This window comes from Orbicella franksi, chromosome 12 (genome assembly GCF_964199315.1).
Source record: "Orbicella franksi chromosome 12, jaOrbFran1.1, whole genome shotgun sequence".
NCBI lineage: Eukaryota > Metazoa > Cnidaria > Anthozoa > Scleractinia > Merulinidae > Orbicella > Orbicella franksi.
Window position 1 is genome coordinate 22722663 of NC_138156.1, and position 21538 is coordinate 22744200.

The following is a 21538-nucleotide window of genomic DNA, read 5'->3' on the forward strand; positions in this document are numbered from 1 at the left end:
ACAAACCGCCAACGTACACGTCACTCTTTATTTTTCAATTACCAAAGTCCTTGTGTTTATACATACCTTGTGTTTCTTACATACCATTTACCTTTCCAACAAGAAATTTGATTGGCTGTTCATAGTAGATCCAGTCTGATTGGTGTGACATACATACATCTCTCACTCACTCACTCACTCACTCACTCACTCACTCACTCACCCATTGACCCGTCCATAACATACCCGACGCACCGACTAAGAGGTATTTTTTTTTACAAAAAAATAACTCAAAAATGTGGCTGTTGTAGAGAGGTGGCCATTGTGGACATGCAACGTCAGTGGAGGTTCGACTATATTATTTTTTTAAGATACTGGTGTTTCACAGGAGTTTGGAGGGAGCATAATTTATTATTTTAGTGAGTGGGTTTTGGTCAATATCTACACTTCAGAAAAGAAGGGCTTATATTAGAAGAAACTTGGGGCCTAGAGGAGAAAGCCAGGCGCTTTAAATAGAGGACTGCATGAAATACCAGTTGTCAGGGTCGGCTCCCATAAGTGGATAATTTGTAAACTCAAAGTGATTCTTTCTGCTTTTGTCCTTTCGTGAGTGGACAGCTTTCGGGTGATAATAGACCAATTTCAATATATTAAAATTCAGCCTAAAACAATAGACCTCAGCACGAGGCTACGGGGAATAAACCCCACAAACTCTATATTTATTCCTTGGAGCCATGTGCTGAAGTCTGTTACTTTAGGCTGAATTTTAACATATCGAAATTGGTCTGTTGCTTTACTGGTATTTCCAGGGCAAGAGGCCATTCATTAACTCAATAATATTCAATTAGTTGAATTCCCCTTCAATGTACATCTACAATCCTAATTTTTTTTTTCTAGGAAGCACAGTACAGCGTTGTCCGTGGTGAAGTTGATTCTCTGTACTCAGTACACTCTCAGTCAACGGATCAGAGTTAAATGTGTTGGCAGTGTCCTGATGTGACAGTAGATTTCTGTGAACAAATACTGGATGAACTAAACATGTTTAGTAAGATACCAACTTTCAAGGTCGTTACTAGTGGTTAATTCATAAGCGGTCATTACACAATTGTCTGCTATGATTTGTTGTATGAAACTGTTTTTCCATTGATTTGAAGAACTCTATTTTAGATAAACATTAAGATTAGACAAACCTTACAAGTTAAAGGAACTTGTTAGACACAATTAATGTAAAATTGAATGAAATTCTACAAAATGGTGTTCTTAATAACTTAGACAAGTACCTCCCAAAAATGAAATTACTCCTCCATTTATGAAAAAATATTAATAACAATTTAGAGGACAGTTTTGGGGCCCTGTGCTTTATTTGTAGCTTGATCCAGTTAAACTACACTTTCATTTACATTTTCCTGCAGACATTTCACTATGAAATTTCGTTTTCTCGTCATTCGTCACTAAACTAATGGTAAATCTTATTTTGAGCACAATTTTTTTAAACATAGTTTTAGACATATTTTAAACAATGATAGTTGCAAAATACCGCAAATAGTTATACCATCCAATCTTTTCAAAATCCTTAGTGCTTTTTTAGTAGCTTACAATAATAAATAAAAATAAAAAATAAAAAATAATGGCTGTTTTCAGCTGACCTCTGGCCAAGCTCTGCATGGATTCATATTTTTGGGGATGGAGCAGTAGGTGTGGTGGGCAATGCGGCTTTGCCCTGAGCTGGTGGCGCATACCTCCAGTCTAAAATGTACATGTAAGGGGAGTTGTGGAACCAGGTGCATGTTATATTGTTTAGTCTACAGTTATCCATGCTTGCTTGGTGCTATTTGTCAGTGGGCCTCATAATTTTATTACATAATTATGTAATTATACAATGTAGTATGTCCACTTCATTAGCTACATTCAAACTTCTCCACAATGGCCATCCAAGGGACAAAGGAAAGTGGCCATTGTGGAGAGGTGGTTGTTGTGGGGAGTTAGGGGTGTAAAATGGCACTCGTTTTTTTTATGGCAGGTGCAACATTATTGTTATTCTGAAGTATATATGAAATAATTCATATTGAACTGCGGTAGTAGATGAAAGTGAAGTATGATCATCGCAGTAAATTTTCCAATTTAAGCAACTGGAAAGAAGAAGCCTGAAAAAAATCAGGGCTTCAACGGGATTCGAACCCGTGACCTCCGCGATACCGGTGCGATGCTCTACCAACTGAGCTATGAAGCCACACATTGGGAGCGAGGTCAATTAATTGAGTTCATATATTCCCGTGAGTGAAATGATGTGAAGTATATATGAAATAATTCATATAATTGAACTGCGGTAGTAGATGAAAGTGAAGTATGATCATCGCAGTAAATTTTCCAATTTAAGCAACTACTACCACAGTTCAATATGAATTATTTCATATATACTTCACATCATTTCACTCACGGGAATATATGAACTCAATTAATTGACCTCGCTCCCAATGTGTGGCTTCATAGCTCAGTTGGTAGAGCATCGCACCGGTATCGTGGAGGTCACGGGTTCGAATCCCGTTGAAGCCCTGATTTTTTTCAGGCTTCTTCTTTCCAGTTGCTTAAATTGGAAAATTTACTGCGATGATCATACTTCACTTTCATTATTGTTATTATATGTAACAGAATCAAAATAATCAATGATACAGAAACCAAACAGAAACAGACCCCAACATTGTGTGATCCAGATCAAATTTCATGACTTTTTGCATTACAAAATGGAGTTTTACAAACACAGTTGTCAGTCGTTGTATAACTGGCCATTGTGAAGAGGTTATTTTGGCATTTGGGACTTGCTTCAGTGGCTGTTGCCATTGTAGAGAGGCTTTATAAGAGTGAATGTATTGACTGTCTGCTGGGACAAAAAAGAAGTGGCTGTTGTAGATAGGTGGCGGTTACTGGAGGTTCGCCTGTATTTAGAATACCACACCCCTAGAATAGTTGGTTGTAGCTAACTGGATAGTTGCTTGCTCAAATAGATTTAATATTTTTAGTAATACCTTAGCTGGTAAAAGGAGTTTATTCACAAACTTTAACTCTGGTTTGTTTTTTACTTTGATTAATTTCATTTGTAAACCCTCTTGGCCTGTTTGGCATACAATGTCAGTAATGATATTATTGCCACAAAGGACTATATTTGCTTTGTGGTTGATTTTGTGCTTAAAAATCCTGGTCAATTACATGCAATATTCAAAATTTTCACATTTTCAAATATTGATTCAAATAATTCCTAAAGTATTGATAGACTAGTATATTTCTTGTAACAAATGGAGTATTGCACAACTTTAAATTAAAACTATGTACACCTGAAGTTATCATAGATCGTGATTTACATTTCTTTAATTTGGATAATTTTTCTGTTTAATATATACTTCTTCACTCCCACCACTTTTGCAAATGTTTTTTGTTTCTAGTGCAAGATGATAAGGCAAGTTAATAGCAAGAATCCTACAATGCAATGCAAACAAATGATCAATATTTTAGCTGGCACAGCTCCAGGAAAAAAAAAAAAAAAAAAAAAAAACTTGATTTCAAGCTCACCCTTCAGACAAATTACTCTGAGTCAAATTTTGTTTGCCCTGGGTAAGTCTTAATTCACTTTTTTTCATTATGTAGCAGACAACTTGCTTGGTCCCTTGCCCATCGGCAAGTGGCAATGAAAAGTTACTTGCCTGGCAAGATATGTACATGTACAAGATGACTGGAGGCACTTTGCGAGTCCTGGGTACATTGTAACCTATTGTACATTCTGAAGGGCATAATAATAATAATAATAATGATAATGATAATGATAATGATAATGATAATGATAATGATAATGATAATAATAATTATGGATTTGTTGTGTGCAAATTCCATACGTATATGTTCAAATGCGCATCAATAATCCTAAAACATCAGAAGAGTGTGTTATATTACCAACACTAATCTCATTAACCTCCCTCCCAACCCATTAATGAAAGTAATCCGATGATATAACAGCATCAACAAACGGATCTCCTTCCTCTATGTGACATGTGTCAATACTGGAGTTCAAGTGGCAATTATTGTCCGTAACTTCACTCTCATTGCCATTGGTTCTTTCCACATATTGGAATGGTTCTTGAATTGTTACATTAGAGTGATCATGAATGTAGGGCAGGTCCACACTAGCTCTGTGTCCTTCCCTGGCTCTTATCTGAATACGACACCAGTTCATAAACAGAAAGAAGGCTCTAAAGGTGTAATGGAGGACAATGGTGAAAACCTTGCTGAGAAAAACCACAAGACCACCAACATAGGCAAACACTGCAAGGAAAATTGAAGCAAATAACACGTTGGGATCACTAATTATTCGTAAAATAAAACGCTAGATAAAGCTTATGTTGGGCCAAGTGGTCTATACTGCTGGAGCTTGTCGCAGGTTTCTGTAGCACTGAGTCCATGCACATGCCAACTCTCCAGGATACAGACTGAATCAGGTGGTTGGAAGTAAAATTGGTAATTTCCTGGATTTCAATTACTTTAGTTTGGCAAAAACACACAAACAAACAAAAAATTATTTTAGGTTGGCATCTCTGCTAGGAGTACTTTGGGATGCTCATCTATCACGGGGCTACCTCAAACATTAAATTTGCCAAAACCCATTTATACATGCTATCCACCAGATAAATCATGAGCCAGTGGTCTCCAGTGTATATCATGGTTTGTTTTGTTAACACTTATCCATTGGATGGTCATTTATCCAGTGGATAGCATTATCCAGCCTTTGAACAACTGGGGCCTGGTTGGAAGGAGTGACTGTGAAAGTAAACTCATTGTTCGCCCAAGATCAACCATTCAATGAACCGGACCATGGCTTGAACCTACACCCCTTTAATCTGGAGTCCAGCTCTCAAACCACTCGGCCCGCCTGCATCTCCCAACAAATAAAATATAGGCTGGAATCAAAGAATTATATTTCTTGGAAACTGTAGAAAGATAACAAACATACTGCACTTGATCCTTCCTGAGGGGGAGGGGGGGGGGGAAATTTCATATTAAAAGGATGGGGATGCTCATTGGAAATTTTGAGATGAGACCCCTAAGAGGTACCAAGATACCGTTTCGTAGGCGTGGCTTGAAATGTTTTTCATCCCTAAGAGGTACATGTACCAACAACACAACACAGTTATCTCCTGTCACATTTTTTCAGCTAATTACCCTAAACGGTACTGCAAAAGCTCCCACTGTGTACCATTCGATCCTGAACACCCTAAGAGGTACCTTTTTATATGGGAGTACACCCCTCCCCCCTGGATCCTTCATCGTACCTGTGAGGAAGAGGTAGACACTGATATTGTAGTTGAATAAGCAAAAGGCTCTCTGAAAATCAGATCAAAGCATTCATTAATATAAGGTGTGGTATAACAGAATTCATACTCTTTGCGTTAGAAACCTTTTTTTCATTCTGACCTGTTCTTTTTGAACATCTTGGCAATGGAACATCTTGTGTTTCTCATTGACGCATTCCTTCAGTTCGTCTTTTTCACAGCTGTCGCACGGGTAACACTGAACCTGCAGAGTAACACAACATATACAGTCAAAACAAAAACTTTTTCTGATGGGAACTATGCAACACTCTGGTGTAATGTTCCAATATTGATTCATAGTTTGCTCAAAACAACTTGCAAGCTTCTTGAATGGAGTTCCCTCTCAGGCTAATTAAGCCAAGGTGTACTGGCTGCCAGGCTACACGTACTGTATTCTCTTAGCAAGACTGACCAACCAAGGGTCTCTCTGAGGAGTATGTAACCAGCAAAGGTGGTTAAGCAATAAATTTGAATACCCTTAAGTCAGTGGGAGGTAAGGTTGGCAAAAATCTGGAAAATGGCAGATATTTCAATGACTGCTTGATGTGTAACAAAGTTTCAAATGTAATTGAATACCAAATAAGAATACAAGAACATGTTGATTAGTCTGATCAGAGCACGACTTATAGTTGGAAACTTGTGGTGTCATTCTAGAGATCTACTGACTCTACTGAGGCTTTTATCTTGCTCCTGACCTTTGCAATGGTCTGGATCAGGATCAATGTTCCTAAATCACTTGGATCATGATAGCCATCAAAGGAAATGATGAATCCTTTCCCAGAGTGGATACATCAGTTCTGTTTAAAACACCATGGTCTGTGTGATCTTAGCACATTGATCCTGATTAAGCCAATCATCCCAAAGGTTTCCACCCTCTGATCAGCCAGTGAATACAAAATCAATATGTTTTTTCAAGACAAAAGGTAAAAATTAGTAATATTGTATATTAGTATTCTCGGTCTCACCATGTCTGTGCTCTGACATAACAGCAGGACTTCTTTGTAGTTTTTGAAGCAAGCCCAGGAAACATAGAGCTTAGAGAACCACATCATTAAGCAGAAGTAAACAATCACGAACATCACTGCAAAATTGCAGAAAACATGGATCTTTCCATATGGTTTGATGGGCAGAGTAGCCTGCCAAGTAAAGAGGGATAACAATTAACTACTAGTTTAATTGAAGTGTTCAAGAATCTTGAGCTTGAATTATAACTGTAAGATAAGTTTTGCCTTGAGGCCTCTTGACTACAGTTATAAAATGATTAATTTATAAATTAATAAAATGAACATATTCTGATTTTGACCTTAAATTTGAATGGCATCTTCTTTCTCTTGTAAAACAGCACGGTGAATGTTGACGTGAGTGACAGGGTGATAGTAAACACTTGAATTTCAAGTCCCTTCATTCTTGGGCTGTAATACCTAATAAATTCAAAGATAATTTTGAATTAAATACTTATGAATGGTAGAAGTCTGCGTTCTGCTAAAGTGGCCCACATCACTGAAGCTTATCCCAGTTTCTTTAACGTGAAGTGACGAGGAGTATTGTAACTCCTATCTCTCAGCATTTGGTCAGGTTGGCTATTGTTAATACCAGTTTGTTAACAACCATTTATTTATAAATAGGTTGCGGATGGAGATCAAGAGACATTGTGAGAGTAAAACCCTTGGGGTTGGGTACTGCCCCGAAAGAGGTGTGTTTTATTGTTAAAAACCTCAATTAAGCAGACACCGGACTTAACTGACAATGTGACATTGGATTACGTTCTTGAAATAGTCAATTAAATGTACCCGTATTATTGCTGCTGTATAGAAAGGACATTATTACAAACAAATTACACTTGGTAATGAAAGCCTGATGAACTTGAACTCTGGATAGCTTCGTTAACAACCTGGAACTTTATTACAGTACAGAGGAACCATTGAATGTTAATTGTTAACCAACATTGCACAATTGTTATAAACCCTTATTAAGTGGACACCCTCTATTAAGCGGACACTTGGGAAGGTCCCGAGGGTGTCCGCTTAATAGAGGTTTCACTGTATTTCATGAGCTGAAGACAGTATAATAGGAAAGGGTATAGAAACAAACAAATGCAGCTAATAACTGGGGTTTAATAGAAATGGGATGCAGTGCAGCTTAAATGTAGTTACAGAAAAGGCGATATGTGAAAGAAGGAGTTATTACTACTGACAGTATTAACAATAAAATTATAACACAAATGAATAAACACATGAAATCATGGCAGGTCACTTGCACAATTTTACAATATACTCAAAAGCACGAATGCACAATGACAACCAAGATGATGATGACATGTAATCGGCTATACTAAAAATTTGAAACTGCATCTAAAAGACAATCAATGAAAAGATTAATACAAGCGTAGTAATTGTAACTAATTTTTTACCTCCAGTTAAAATATTGGACAGCCCAGAAGTTAACAAAGAAGAAACAAAGCAACACAAGGGTGATACAGGCTGTTAAAATCCATGAGAGCCCTTTGAACTTTAACCACCAGGAAACAATAAAATAGCTCTGCAAGATCATCACATTTAGTTTTAATTTGAACATTTTACAGATCACCAATCATATTAAACAAACTTGAGGTACAAATTAAGTAATATCATTTAGTGCTTAAGTGGTAAATGTTATCACTGATCACATGCACTAAATTACAGGTTCATAAAGTGCAGAACTTAACAGAAAATATCTATACCGACCCCATAGTAGGGTCGTCGAAAAATTGGGGGTCTCTTAAAGGCCCTATTTCTGTGGCTCATGTGGGTCTGATCACATTCCTCCTCAAGAAGAGACTTCGGAGAGGAGTGTGAGCTCCTTTACCAAACAGACGCTGGTAATGGAGGCCAGTGGATCTCAAATGCCAAAATTTTAAAGGAAAGTATGAAGCTAAACTGGGAATTCCAAAAGGTTTTTTTTTTTATACAAATAAGAAGCGATTTTTCTAAACATTTAACCATAAAAAATTGTGATAAAATATTTCTAAGCATATTGAGACAGTTAAAAATTTTGTTAAAAAACGACGACGTTTCGACGTTGAGCTAACATCATTATCAAGTCAAAATGATAGTTGATAAAAAATGTATAAATAGTCAGTAGAACAATAGTTCAATGAATGCGTTAAAATGTTTAAAATTAAACAAAGAGTTTCGCACGGATGGAGTCAGTTTGCGTGTTCAAGCTTGGATTCCGTTCCTTTATGCAACTGCAACTGGAACCTACAAATACAACCTGGCTAAATGGTTGGAGGAAAAACTGAAACCACTCTCTATTAACGAGTACACCATTACCGATGCCTTTCGTTTCTCTGAAGAAATCCGCAACCCACCCATTGGAGATGATGACATTTTGGTTTCTTTCAATGTCCCATCCCTTTTCACAAACGTACCTTTAAATGAGACTATCAACATCTTAGTTGACAAAGCATTTGCCAGCGATTGGCTCAACCAAACCTATGACCTTAACCTACAAAAGGATCAACTTGCCAGACTCCTCGAAATCACCACTACTAACCAGCTTTTCCAATTTAATGGCCGGCTGTATGAGCAAGTCGATGGCGTGGCAATGGGTTCGCCCCTTGGCCCTCTAATGGCTAATGTTTTCATGTGTCACCTTCAAGACAAGCTTACCCGTAATGGTTTGATGCCTACGCTATACAAGAGATATGTTGATGATACCTTGGCCAAAATGCCTAGCACTGATCCTGCAGTTGATTTTCTGACTACCCTTAATGGCCTCCACCCCAGCCTGTCGTTTACGATGGAGCTTCCAGTTGATAACAAGATCCCCTTTATCGGCATGGAAATAATCAAGAACGGAACAAAGATTGAAACACAAGTGTACAGAAAACCAACTAACACTGGCTTGCTGTTGCATTTCCAAAGCCACACGGATAAACGCTACAAACATTGCTTGCTCAAAACAATGATTCATCCTGCATATGCCCTATCTTCTACAACTGAAGCTTTCAATCAAGAATGCAGTAGACTTCGCTCTATCTTTATTCAACTTGACTATCCAATAACGACCATTAATTTCACCATTAACAAATTTATCCTGAACCTTTCATCCGGTGTATGTGAAAGACAAGTGGAAGATGGCCGTGTCTTGTGAGTTAGTCTCCCCTTCAAGGACCAAACATCAGCTAACGAGGTTAGAAGGCAAATGCGCGATCTCAGTCACAAGATTGGCACTACCCTAAAACCAGTATTTATTAGCAAGAAACTGGAACAAGATCTCAAGCCCAAAGAAATCAAGCCTCCGATCATATATCAACAATGCGTGGTTTATTTATTTTCATGTGATCTGTGCGATGCAGATTATGTTGGCTACACAGCCCGACACCTCCACCAACATATTGGTGAACATAAAAACTCAGCGACTGGAAAACACCTTTTGGAAGCCCACAGGGACATAAGCCTCCTCAATGAAAGCCAGTTTCGAATTCTCCGAAAGTGCCAAGGGAAATTTGATTGCCTCGTCTATGAGATGCTTTGCATAAAGGAACGGAATCCAAGCTTGAACACGCAAACTGACTCCATCCGTGCGAAACTCTTTGTTTAATTTTAAACATTTTAACACATTCATTGAACTATTGTTTTACTGACTATTTATACATTCTTTATCAACTATTATTTTGACTTGATAATGATGTTAGCTCAATGTTGAAACGTCGTCGTTTTTTAACAAAATTTTTAACTGTCTCAATATGCTTAGAAATATTTTATCACTATTTTTTATAGTTAAAGGTTTTTTTTTAATTTATTTTTTTTTTTGGGGGGGGGGGTGTTACAGACATTTACTCGAATGCTAATAATATGAGATGGACTGACCCTGACTGCCGAGATACATGTATTCTAACCTCACAAAATACATTATCAAGACCAATACACCAACCTAGTCTTTATAAACTCAGTCATTAGTTTTCACAAGTTATGATCAGATTTTCATGACCTCTTAGTAATATAGCCTTTTTCAGGCATTGCAACTAACTGAATGCCTGGAAAAGGCTATTTTAAGTGTAGCAAGATTGAAATAATAATTACTGTTCCTCAGTGAACTACACTTAGAAACACAGTACAGAAAATGGACAGGTGTATGTTTTGACTACATAAACATACTTACAGAGAGCATAAAAAGGATTGGAAGATCCATGAGACGGAGAGATTGCTGTAAATCACAAAAATAAGAAAACGTTAGCTGTGTTACCTTCACTTTGCCAGTTTTGCCACATGACTTGGGGTGAGAACTAAGACATGGAAGCTGGGAAAACTGCCTTGCTGAAACTTTTTATCACCTTTTTTTGTCTGGTTCCAGAAAATATCAATACCCACCAAATTGAGGGTTAATGGAAATTCCAAGGGAGAGGGGTCGAGACACTGAAGGCCAAAATTCTGAAAGGATTAAAGTAAGAACCAAACTTGGAATTTCAAGAGGGATTGGGAGGGGGGAGGTTCAAACCAAAAATCTCCCTATGGGAGGGGTAAGGATATGTTCTGGAATATTACATGCACATGTTTTCCCAGTCAAAAGTAAACTAAAATCTGTTTTGTCTGATACTGGACAAGGCTATTAAAACCACTATTAAGCTGTAAAAAATGAGAGTCCTTGTGATATCACAAGGTCCCTATAATCAGTCCCCTTTTTATAAACCTCTGTGGAAAAGGATACCTTGTTCCACATCATCAGAATGTTTAGGAAAGTGTGAAAATATCTATGGTGTTATATGTGGGCACACGCTAAAATTATGGACTAGATTGCCCGATAATGCCAATACATACATACATATATGTGAGTAGACCCCAGTACATTTAAAACTCAGAAATTTGGCGAAATGGCTGAACCCCTCCTGCAGCCTTCAAAAAAGGCCAAGTCAATCACTTCTCATGTGGAGACTATGGTCCTGATTCTGTCTGCGATATCAATGGAAATCCTTCTTTATACTTTTCCAAATGTATCCCATTCAGTGCCAGAGGGAAGACTATTATGTAGTTCTTCCATATCAAATCTTTTTTTCAGAAATAAGACACTGACCATGTTTAAGGTTAAACTATGGGTTGCAATTAATATTTTGCAAAACTTAATTATCAAGTGTACCTCTCTGTTGCTATTCCTTGGATCTGTCTGAAATTTTAAAAAAAAGCTTCATAATAAATAATTTTGACAAAGGAAACTTGGTCTTCAATGAGAATTGCTATTAACTGCCTGAAAAGATCGTTTATTGCTTCCTTGCATTTTTTGATCTGAGAGTGTAATTCAATCTTTTCTACGACAATAACATCGTGTAACATCCTGTTGTCTCATCATCTGGCATGGTAAATTGACTTGTCACCGTTTTTGGAACTTGCATATAAATAAATTTATCTTTTAATTAACAAAATTATTAATGATTATGGAGACCTGGAGGAGCTAGAAAATCTTATAGAACTGGACGTTTTCAACGGTAAATGCGTTGCGTTGCGTTGCGTTACGGTGCGTTTACGTCGCGTTACGTTCCGTGCGCAACGGAACCTGAGTATACCCCACTAAGGTGGTCTTTGTTATGTAACAGAAAGCTAATAACTATTATAATGGTAATTTATTTATTAATAATATGCTGCTGTTTCGGTTTTCGAATGTCAAAAATGTCAGAATATACAAAACTTTTCAAGATGGAAAGAATGGAGTCGAATAAGTCGGGTACAATGAATGTAAACTTGAGTTTCACTTTAGTCTGACAGTGCACGCTAGTCCAGAACCACGTACACATAATAAGTTCACACGGGCAGTGACGTCGCAGCGTCTACGCTGAAGCTAAAATTAATTTGTAAACGGTATTTATACCTGGCGTACAATTAACAAAGTTTATTGTTTTATAAATAGATCTTCTGTGACCCTCACCTCAAACAATCCTTCAGGAAGATCATTTAATGTGGTGGCATCGCCATACGCATCAAAGTATGGTGGATTTCTAATGAACTCAACAATTCCAGCCCAGAGGAAACCCATCGCTATCAGAAAATGAACAACTTGCAAGGTATCGAAGAAATATTCCTTCCAGGTTTTATGCCTTCTTAATCCTGTTGCTAAAATCGGGGGCATTCTGGAACATCGAATGATCAAAAACTTTGATGCGGAATCTATGATGCAGAAGGAGCTAGGAGTTGTGACGTGCCAGCGGAGAAACGGATACCTGGAAAACTGGGAACGAAAGTGAAAACAACGCTTTTGGGAACGGTTTAGTCGCGTGACGCCTTTCGCGCGCGTGGCGCTAAAATATATTGGAAATCTTCCTGTTTAGCTGATTTAGGAAGTATTTTTTTCACTGTTGAGCGGACGTGCTTCCCTAGAATGATCGTTTTAACTGTGTGATTTCGAGAGAGACAGAAGAAGGTCTTTGGTCGCACGTTGTACAAGTTAATCAAGTCGCGTTGTTTCTATTGTTTACAAATGATTCGAAGCCGCCTGCAGCTGACTCTTGCAATTTTAAAACCAGACCTAATGATGCATCCTATGAGAACTAAGGTACGTGGACTGTCTTAGATGGTTTGCTGATATTCAATTTGTAATGCACACGTAATTATATTAGTTGTGCGATCATTCAGCAAATGAACTGTACGTAAACATTACCACCAAGGAAGAACAATAGTTTTGTATTTTTCAACCTTTGAAGATAACCAGGGTGCATCTGAATGTCAAATTTTATATAAATATATTATAAGACTGTTCTTGAAAGATTTATAGAGTATATCGAAGTATTTACAAACTTATGTGTCTCCTTCAGCTGTCCAGTTGGTTTTATGCGGTTTAATTTGTCTACAACAGTAGTCTTGTTGTGAGTCAAATTTTCGCTGGGCTCCCTGAATGTTTCCCCTGTGCATTTTGGTTTCAGGTAGTCTACAAAGCAGAGTTTTGTTTTTGTTGAGTTTGGATTACAATTAATTTTAAATAAGAGACAAAGAAAAACAACAATTTATCAATTTGCCTAATAATCCTTTAGTATGGGAGGAGAGGCACTCCCTATAATAAATTCCATCTTAAAAGGGGTACTGTTTCAAGCTGGAGGTATATAGAAGGGTTGTGATTTCACCAGTTTAAGTATTTAAGGCTAGGGAAAAGTGCAATTTCGGTATTTAATTAGAAAGCTTTGAAAATATCATGAACAGACACACAATGACTGATCCTGGGGGAAGACTCCCATAAGAAGACTGTCATATTTTTTCTGCTCAATACATTAAAAAGTACTGCAAAACGTCCCACTGTGGACCTTTTGAGACTGGACGCCCTAAGAGGTACAAGGCTAGTTCTAGTGGCACAATTAGATTAAAAACCCTCAGAACTGCTTTGGTTTTGTTCTTATTCGTTTTTATTTGTTATTTTATTAGTGTGAGAAGACATCAGAGGTTCACGATAGATGGCTTTAATGGCCCAGTTGATTTACTCAATCAATTTATTTGATGTATAACCTATTATAGGAGGTGAAGACCATCATAAAGGACAATGGATTTCTTGTAATTCAATCAAAAGTTACAACATTCCGCCGAGAGGAGGCAGAGAAGTTTTATGAGGAACACAGAGGTATTCATTAAAACTGACTTTAATCACACTTTTCTGTTGGTTTTGGAATTTGGGAGAACTGTGATTTAAAGGTCAATGTCATGTATGGATCTCTCCTCACCTTGTGCTGGCACGTTGTCGTTAAGAGCTATTGCTGGAAGGGACTTCAGTTCCTGGTAGTCTAGCCTTGCCAGTGAGATTGGTCAAGGGGCAGAGGCCTCACCTGATGAAGAGCAGCCTGCCTGGTCCTTCAAGTTAGGAGTTTGGAATTGGGCTATTCACCCATCCCTTTAAAACGGCACTTGATTATGGAAACCTTCAGCACTTGAAATCAAAAATCTCTTGGGGCCATTGTACTGTGGTTTCCTTGCTTACCACAGTAAGCAAGGAGAGCAAAATCTGATGCACTTGGGCAAAGCCAAGAGGATGCCCAGGGGCAGAGGAAGACCACTAGTGTCCCCAAGAGTTCAACTTAGAATAGATTGAACTTTTATGTGCCACTTGACATAAAGAGGACAGGTGAAGGTGAAGGGAAATCTCTCTCCCCAAGCCCAGTGGCAAGCCCAGGGAGGGCTTTTTTTGGGTTTTACTCGCACAGTGTTCCGCTCCAGTATTAATAAATTATCAGCCAGCATTATTGGCACAAAAGAGTATGCAGAAGGAGGAATGCATGTAGGAAGGTATAATTTGTAGTTGGAGCTATTTGCATGCATTGCAAGCCTATAATAGTGGACAGCATGCAATGGCTGTAAAATTGTGGGCTTTTGCTACTCAAGCCAAGTATGGCTTATTAGCAAAATATTAAATGCAGAGTCATATCATTAAGTCCTGATAATAAGCCCCTTGTTGATATGCATTCCTGATCATAAGCCTTGCAAAGTTTCAGACACAAAGTTTCTACCCCGTACCCACCCATATGAACCAGGTGCATATATTTATATTAAGATCTTAAAGAAAGATTTCAGTTTCTCTGATTATAAACCCACTATTGTAGACCTTTTTACTTGATGTCATGAGAGTGTGCATCAGTACTTTAAATTAATGACTGTAGAACTATTTTTTATGTGATATGATTAAATTTTAGAGAGTTTTACAACAATGCGCGTTGCGGAACAAATGACGTGGGTTGGCTTCTAAACTTGACTCTCAGGCTCATCTCATGTGTCCCTCTCATGTCCCTGGCCCAAAACATGAGAGCCTCCGCGCAGGCTACTATTTGGAAGAGTGGGACTGTAATACTCCATCTGATAGCAACGAAATTTTGCTTGCATTTTCTAGTAAAGACAAAGCATATCAATGTTTACTAACATCATTGCTTTTTCTTCTTCTTGCAGAGCGCTTTTTCTTCAACAGGCTTACTGGATTTATGAGCAGGTAATTAATGTTTTTTTAATTCAGTTTGAAAAAGTAACAGATTGAAAATGAGCATACATGTATATATACCTCTGTGTTGCCTGGCTGTGGTGGATAGTTTTAATTTCAGCCTCATCACTTTAACAGCTCATTGCTTACCTTGGACGTTCATGGACTCAGTTTGTACAGGCTGAGGGTGGGATGGGAGGGGGTGTGCATCTCCCCAAGTTTCAGAAATTTGGGAACATTTTCAGGCAAAATGCTCATGATTCAGGCAACAGTTCTCGGAAGAAAACTTTCCAAAAGGTTTCAAAGTCAGACTTGTAGGCTACTTTCTCTGACGTGTGTCTCTCCAAAAGAAAGTCAAATGATATGAGGGATCCAGGTTTTCTGTTTTGGAAAATCCACATATATTGGTTAAATGTGTATTGTAGAAATCCGCAATATGGATATTATTTCCACTGCTAGTTTTCCATCAACAAAGCAATGACAAAAGAATTTTGTTGCTATGGTGGCTTTGAAAAGAGCCGTTTTGAATGGCTCCATTAAGAGTCTTGAGCTTTTCTTACCAAGAAGAAATCTCTTTTTCTTTTATAAGTTTCTGATTTTACACGGCTGTCGATCGAGATCAAAGAATTTGCGAGGCTTCAAAATACCGTGTGGCAGGAAAATTTTGCGGATTTTAATTTTTGCGATTTTTGCGTTTTTTTCCACGATCCGCAAAAATAAGTTCCCTCGAAAAAAGTTTCCGCAAAAAAATTGCTCCACTGGCGAAATTATACATACAAACATCACATATACAAACATCACCTTTTGCCATTTATTAATTAAAACGTCTCTTTCGTTCAGAAACAAACCTCGAGGGATATTCATCAAGTGGTGCCGTAGCTTTTGCTCACAATTGTCGGAGCGTTCAGCCACACCAGGGAGAAATTTAATTGTAATAAAGTGACACTGATAACCGTGCCTCACATCTCTTCATGTTGTTTCACAACTCAGAACCGAAAACCGTTGTAATTTCAATTAAACGCGACTTCCTGAAAATCACAAAAATTAATACCCACCAAGAAAAGCCAGTCTTTCACAATGGCAAAAATTAGTTTCCGCAAAATACGAAAATAGCTGATCCATAAAAATAAACTCCCGCAAAAATTTCGTGCCGCGCGCGCATTTACTTTTGGAATGATGACAGTTCCTTGAGGCGTTAGGACTGTGAAAGTTTTTGTCTTTTACCGCAATCAGTTTGAGTGTGTTTGTATCCCGATTTCAACACTCACGCATTCGGGCACTGTGTATTAATCAAGTCCGTATGCCTGTGGTAAAAAAGCTTAAGTCTGCACACGAGCCAAGTGGCTCACGATGCAGGCCGCAGCTTATCCCGGTTTCTGTAGCATGAAGCGACAAGGAGTATTTCTACTCCCCCCTGGATGGAATGCTAGTCCATCGCAGGGTTATTACCAGCATTAAGTTCGCCGGTACCCATTTATACACCTGGGTGGAGAGAGGTACCGTGAGAGTAAAGTGTCTTGCCCGAGAACAAAACGCAATTACCCCGGCAGTGGCTCGAACCCGGACCGCTCGATGCGGAGACGAGCGCACTAACCATGAGGCCATCGCGCTTCCACTAAACACCTACAAGTCGCTTTTTATTACAAGAGAGGTTAAGCATGACGTTTAAGGCAAATGGCAAACGGCAAAAATGAAACTTTAGCCGTCTGTCTTTAGCTGTCTGTACAATAGAGTGAAAGTATTTGTATTTGCGATGAATAGTAGGAGACATTTTTCTGTTTTTGTGTGATTTATTTAAGGTGGCTCCCTATAGTTTCACGATCACGCGAGCGCTGAGGAAGTAATCTGCGCGCGCTCAAAGGAAAACGTCAGCGTTTTTCGATATTTTATTACGTCAACATGAGCACAAGAAAGCAAAACTGACAATGAATTTTCTCGCGTTTCCTTCGATGAAATTCCGTTAAATTTGGCAGATTGTTAGTATATATTTTACTTTAGTCGGAGCTCGTTTTTCAGGGAAATCTATAAGACCAGATTTTTTGCAGCGGTAAAAGACATTTGAAAATATCAAAAAAACTGCCTTTACAAACCCTACTTTTTTCGTGTTTAAAATTCGTATTCCGTCGTATTCAATGTACTATAAAAAGTTTGGAAAATTTCACCGAAGGAAATTCAAGAAAATCACAAATAAAGCCCTAAAAACTGTAAACAACGCATTTGTTTGGGCATTTATGATTCAACATTAAAAGCCAAGATTTTAACAAAGATGATATTAAATCAACATATCATCATTGCTTATTACATTTAATAAGTTTGAAAGGACTGGGTGTGAAAACAAATGCACAAACACCATTCAATGTGATAAATGATTACCCTATGGAGCCACCCTAAGGATCAAAAGAAAAGAATAAAAAATCAGAGGTCATCTTTGCCGTTTGCCGTCTGCCGTAAACGTCATGCTTAAATTCTCTACAAAAACCGGAATTCAACGCCGGGTATAAGCTCGTGACCTTATTATAACTTACTTCCTCCTCTTCACTATATTCTGTTTATCACCAGAAAGTGGTGATCAGAAATTGATGCATATAAAATGTATTTTTCTCCTTTACACAGTGGTCCAATGACAGCCATGGTCCTTGCTAAAGAAAACGGCATTGCACACTGGCGAGATCTAATGGGGCCCACAAAGACTTACAGGTATTTTAGCATTGTATTTTTCCTATCATCAATCTGTTTGTACGGACTATATTTCATGCGATCATTTGGCACCTACCGTGTGGCACTAGATTTTTGCGGCTTCTAATTTTTTTGCGATTTTTATGGTGTTTTCCGCCATCCGCAAAAAAAGTTCCCGCAAAAAATCCAAAACTGAAAGAAAGTTCTCACTTTAAGTTTGGCCGATTTAGTTTTGGCATTTTTGGGGAAAATTTTTTAAATATTTGCCGATGCATTTTTTGTGGTTAAACCGGTAGAGTTATACTTGTAAAGACGTTTTTAAGGTCGAGAAGGTAAAATTGGCGAACAACTGGATTTCGATTTTCTTAGGCTAGCATCTCTGAGTCTAGGGGCCATGAGGGCTGCAAAGGTTGAAATCTTAGCTAAGCGTACTTACAGGATGCGTGACTGGTTAAAAAAAAAATTGTCCGTGACGCGTGATATTACAGAAAAATTCAGCGTGATGCGTGTTTGGTACCTTCTCCCCATTGCCACTCTCTGTAATATTGGTAATGAGCTAGCAAGTCTCACAAAATTCTCTTGCAAAAACGATTGCCTAATTAGAGGTTTCGACTTGTTTCAAGAAATTTAACGGAACCTATGACAAAAAATGATTGTGGTGAACTCTCATCTACATTAGATGATGTTCTTTTTTTTAGAGCCAGAGATCTCGCTCCCACAAGTATCAGAGCGCTTTATGGCATAAGTGATACTAGGAATGCTACCCACGGTTCAGGTATACCGCGCCTTTTTTACCGTCCCCTGCGATGGTTTAATTCAAATCAAGCGAGTCCCCTGCGATGGTTTAATTCAAATCAAATCAAGATTCCAGCCTCTCTCCTTTGCCTCCTTTGTTGAGAGAGCCTGGGATCGCAGTTGGAAAATCTATAGAGGGTCTAGAAACAGCCGATCCTGTGAGGCGGAGTTTTACACACGTGGACAACCCAAGTGGTTTTACACGCATTCTTATCCTTTACGAAAATATCGACGCAACGTGCATAGGAATGTTGTGCGCGGAAGAACCTAGGTACTACCTCTCTAACTTTTTGATCTCTTCTCTTAATTTAAATGTTACATGGATTGAGTTTTGAAGGCTAGCTGACAACCATTTGTCACCCCCGGCTCCCTTTCTCGATCTTACCTGCGTTAGAAATCTGGCCGAATTCCTGGAACTAAGGCCTAGTCCAAACGTCGTGCCATTGCCGTGCCGAACTCAAATGAATTTGGCCCGGCGCGGCAGTGGCATGACAGAAAAAAGCAGTGGTTACAAACGTCGATTTAACTCAGTCGAGCTGAAGATCGGATGAAATTTGCTTTGCTGAAGACCATTTTAAATGTTAGAAAGCAACGGCAGCTGATGCAGCAGGCTATGATTCAGTTCGGCACGACAAGAACACGCCGTTTGAGGCCAAGTCGCGTAACTACTGTGTAGCACGGCAAGACTTACCGTGCTAAGTAGTCGTGCCGAACTTATTTCAGTCTACCAAACTGAGTGGTTTCAAACGTGTCGTGTAGCTGCCGTGTTTAAGTCGAATTCAATTCTTGAATTTAGTTCGGCACGGCAGTAGCACGACGTTTGTAATAGGCCTTAATTAAGGATTCCTTCTCTTCTTGCAGACTCAGATGACTCTGCCAAAAAAGAAATCACTTTTTTCTTTCCCGAGTTTGACTGTGATACCTGGTTCGATACACACGAGGCGTTGTATCGCGAAAATAGGCACAGAGTGGCCTGGGACGATGAACAAGGTATTCACTACTTTAAATAACAGAAACTTTGTTTTGTCGGCCGTGGACGCAGTGAAGATGAAGACGTGAGCATTTGCAAGGTATTGGAGAAACAAAGACTGCGGGCACTCGAAAGACTTGTCAAGCACTTCACTTGTGAAGGCAACCTCGTTTCCAGAGTCTCTCATCTTGCCGCCCTCCCGGAGCGTTCAGAGCGGAAAAACGTACTGCGCAGCTTTCTGCGCATCCCTAATCCTACTTGCGGGCTCAGGTAATAATACACGGCGGACTGCTAACGAGGTATGCGAGGATGTCGCTCGGTTGATTTATTTATACTTGGACAACCATAATTTTTTTCGGCATTTCTCTGTTAAGAAAACAAGGCTCCCCCTGCCTGCTGAAAGGCTCTCTTGCTTATATATTCAGTGGTGTGCTTATATGGATGCAATACGTAAAGAGTGTTGGTGAAAAAGAAAAGTCTTCGCACCGTGATGTCTTGTATACCTCGGGGAAATAAAGGGTTCGGAAACCTTCTTTAGGTTCAGTTTATCCGAAAAAAATTGATTCCCCACGAAAACAATACACCAGCTTTCCCATGGTCTTCCATCAGTGACGTTAAAATGTTGCTACTTTCGATCGACGAAATTCCCGCCATTTCTTCAAACTTCGAGCCTGGCGCGGTTCCGAAACTCGCGCATGCTTATTACGTTTTTCCGCTCTGCACCCGGAGCGAGGGAGAAGGGCGGCACGACAAGAGACCCTGGAACGAGGTAGTTGTCATCGTCGTACATAGAACACCACGTGAATATCTGTTATCACACACATTAACCTGATGTATTTATAGGTATGTACCAAAATACGGTTTAGTGTTTCGGGTGAAATATTAATGACACTGACATTCTAGGAATCGCGGTTTCGCTTTCAAAATAACCATCCTCTATTTGGAATGATGTTTCGACACAATTCGAGAAAATGTTGTTTAAGAAGCAGTTCATGCACAAAATATATTTATTTTATATTGCCAGGGGTTTAGGGTTAAAGTTTGAGAATCACATTTTTTCTCATTTTATTTTCTCTGTTTTCCCAGATACTTGAATTATGTTGTTTTGTGTAAATAAAGGCTTAGTTGATTTATTTTTTGGTCGCATTTCTCCACTGCCCTACATTTGGTTCTCTGTTTTCCCAGATACTTGAATTATGTTGTTTTGTGTAAATAAAGGTTTGGTTGGTTTATTTTGTGGTCGCATTTCTCCACTGCCCTACATTTGCAGGCAAAAACTGCTGAGATAAATTAAAACAAGAGCATACTTTTACTAAGACCCTTGATTGAGATCAAATGGGAGCCATTCGTTTGGTGTAAAAACAACATTGATTAGTTGGGCTAGGAGAGAGCTCACTGTCGACTAGCCCCCCTTAAAGTCCTAAGTGAGCTTTAGGTGTAGCCCAGTCGCTTCAATGCGGGTCACGTAAGATTGTGTGCGTGACGTAAGATTGCGTATGGGACTAATGCAATCCCTCTATTTTGCTGCACTGAATCATGGAAACCAGATTTTTTCTGTAAACGACTGCCTTCTCTGTGCGGTGTTGAGCCAGGCAATGTTCAATCTGCAGCCTTAACTCACTCCCCGGGGCGCGGGGATCCTGCCGGAGGCCCCGGCGAAGGCTTTTAAAACTGGATGGAGTCAATATTCCACGCAATGCCCTTTCATTAAGTTGCAACTTTGCAACATAGTGCCTTACAACAGATGACGCACTTGTTTGGTTTACCCTCTTGCCCCCCCCCCCCCCAACTTCCATTGAATGCTGAGGTCAAACATTGTACCGGGGTGGGGGGGGGGGGAGGAGTG

The 21538-nt window shown here is 39.0% G+C and overlaps 3 protein-coding genes across 3 annotated transcripts; 2 read left to right on the forward strand and 1 right to left on the reverse strand.

Moving 5' to 3' along the window:
• Positions 1 to 3196: 3196 nt before the first annotated feature.
• Positions 3197 to 12486, reverse strand: LOC145462967 (uncharacterized). Its single transcript, XM_081446653.1, has 9 exons — positions 12234 to 12486; positions 11451 to 11477; positions 10479 to 10523; positions 7744 to 7871; positions 6637 to 6754; positions 6299 to 6469; positions 5437 to 5538; positions 5295 to 5346; positions 3197 to 4290 (listed from the first exon to the last, which is right to left on the reverse strand). Exons 1-9 carry the CDS (start codon positions 12432 to 12434, stop codon positions 3956 to 3958), a joined length of 1179 nt encoding a protein of 392 aa, XP_081302779.1. The 5' UTR covers positions 12435 to 12486; the 3' UTR covers positions 3197 to 3955.
• On the forward strand, positions 7870 to 9961 carry LOC145462969 (uncharacterized). Its single transcript, XM_081446655.1, has one exon. The coding sequence runs from the start codon at positions 8466 to 8468 to the stop codon at positions 9465 to 9467; it is 1002 nt and encodes a 333-aa protein (XP_081302781.1). The 5' UTR covers positions 7870 to 8465; the 3' UTR covers positions 9468 to 9961.
• A 288-nt stretch (positions 12487 to 12774) lies between the features above and the next one.
• Positions 12775 to 19813, forward strand: LOC145462975 (nucleoside diphosphate kinase 6, mitochondrial-like). The gene is made up of 6 exons (XM_081446663.1): positions 12775 to 12857; positions 13808 to 13910; positions 15224 to 15263; positions 17865 to 17948; positions 18626 to 18702; positions 19584 to 19813. Exons 1-6 carry the CDS (start codon positions 12783 to 12785, stop codon positions 19730 to 19732), a joined length of 528 nt encoding a protein of 175 aa, XP_081302789.1. The 5' UTR covers positions 12775 to 12782; the 3' UTR covers positions 19733 to 19813.
• The last annotated feature ends 1725 nt before the right edge of the window (positions 19814 to 21538 follow it).

Excerpts from the sequence above, each read along its gene's own strand:
- LOC145462969 (XM_081446655.1), top strand. The coding sequence starts at position 8,466 with ATGAATGCGTTAAAATGTTTAAAATTAAACAAAGAGTTTCGCACGGAT.
- LOC145462967 (XM_081446653.1), bottom strand. The coding sequence starts at position 12,434 with ATGCCCCCGATTTTAGCAACAGGATTAAGAAGGCATAAAACCTGGAAG. Across the intron at positions 6,470-6,636 it reads AGATGCCATTCAAATTTAAG|GCTACTCTGCCCATCAAACC; the intron begins GTCAAAATCAGA and ends TTTACTTGGCAG. Across the intron at positions 4,291-5,294 it reads TGTCTACCTCTTCCTCACAG|TGTTTGCCTATGTTGGTGGT; the intron begins GTACGATGAAGG and ends TTTTCCTTGCAG.
- LOC145462975 (XM_081446663.1), top strand. The coding sequence starts at position 12,783 with ATGATTCGAAGCCGCCTGCAGCTGACTCTTGCAATTTTAAAACCAGAC. Across the intron at positions 12,858-13,807 it reads TGCATCCTATGAGAACTAAG|GAGGTGAAGACCATCATAAA; the intron begins GTACGTGGACTG and ends AACCTATTATAG. Across the intron at positions 15,264-17,864 it reads CTTACTGGATTTATGAGCAG|TGGTCCAATGACAGCCATGG; the intron begins GTAATTAATGTT and ends TCCTTTACACAG.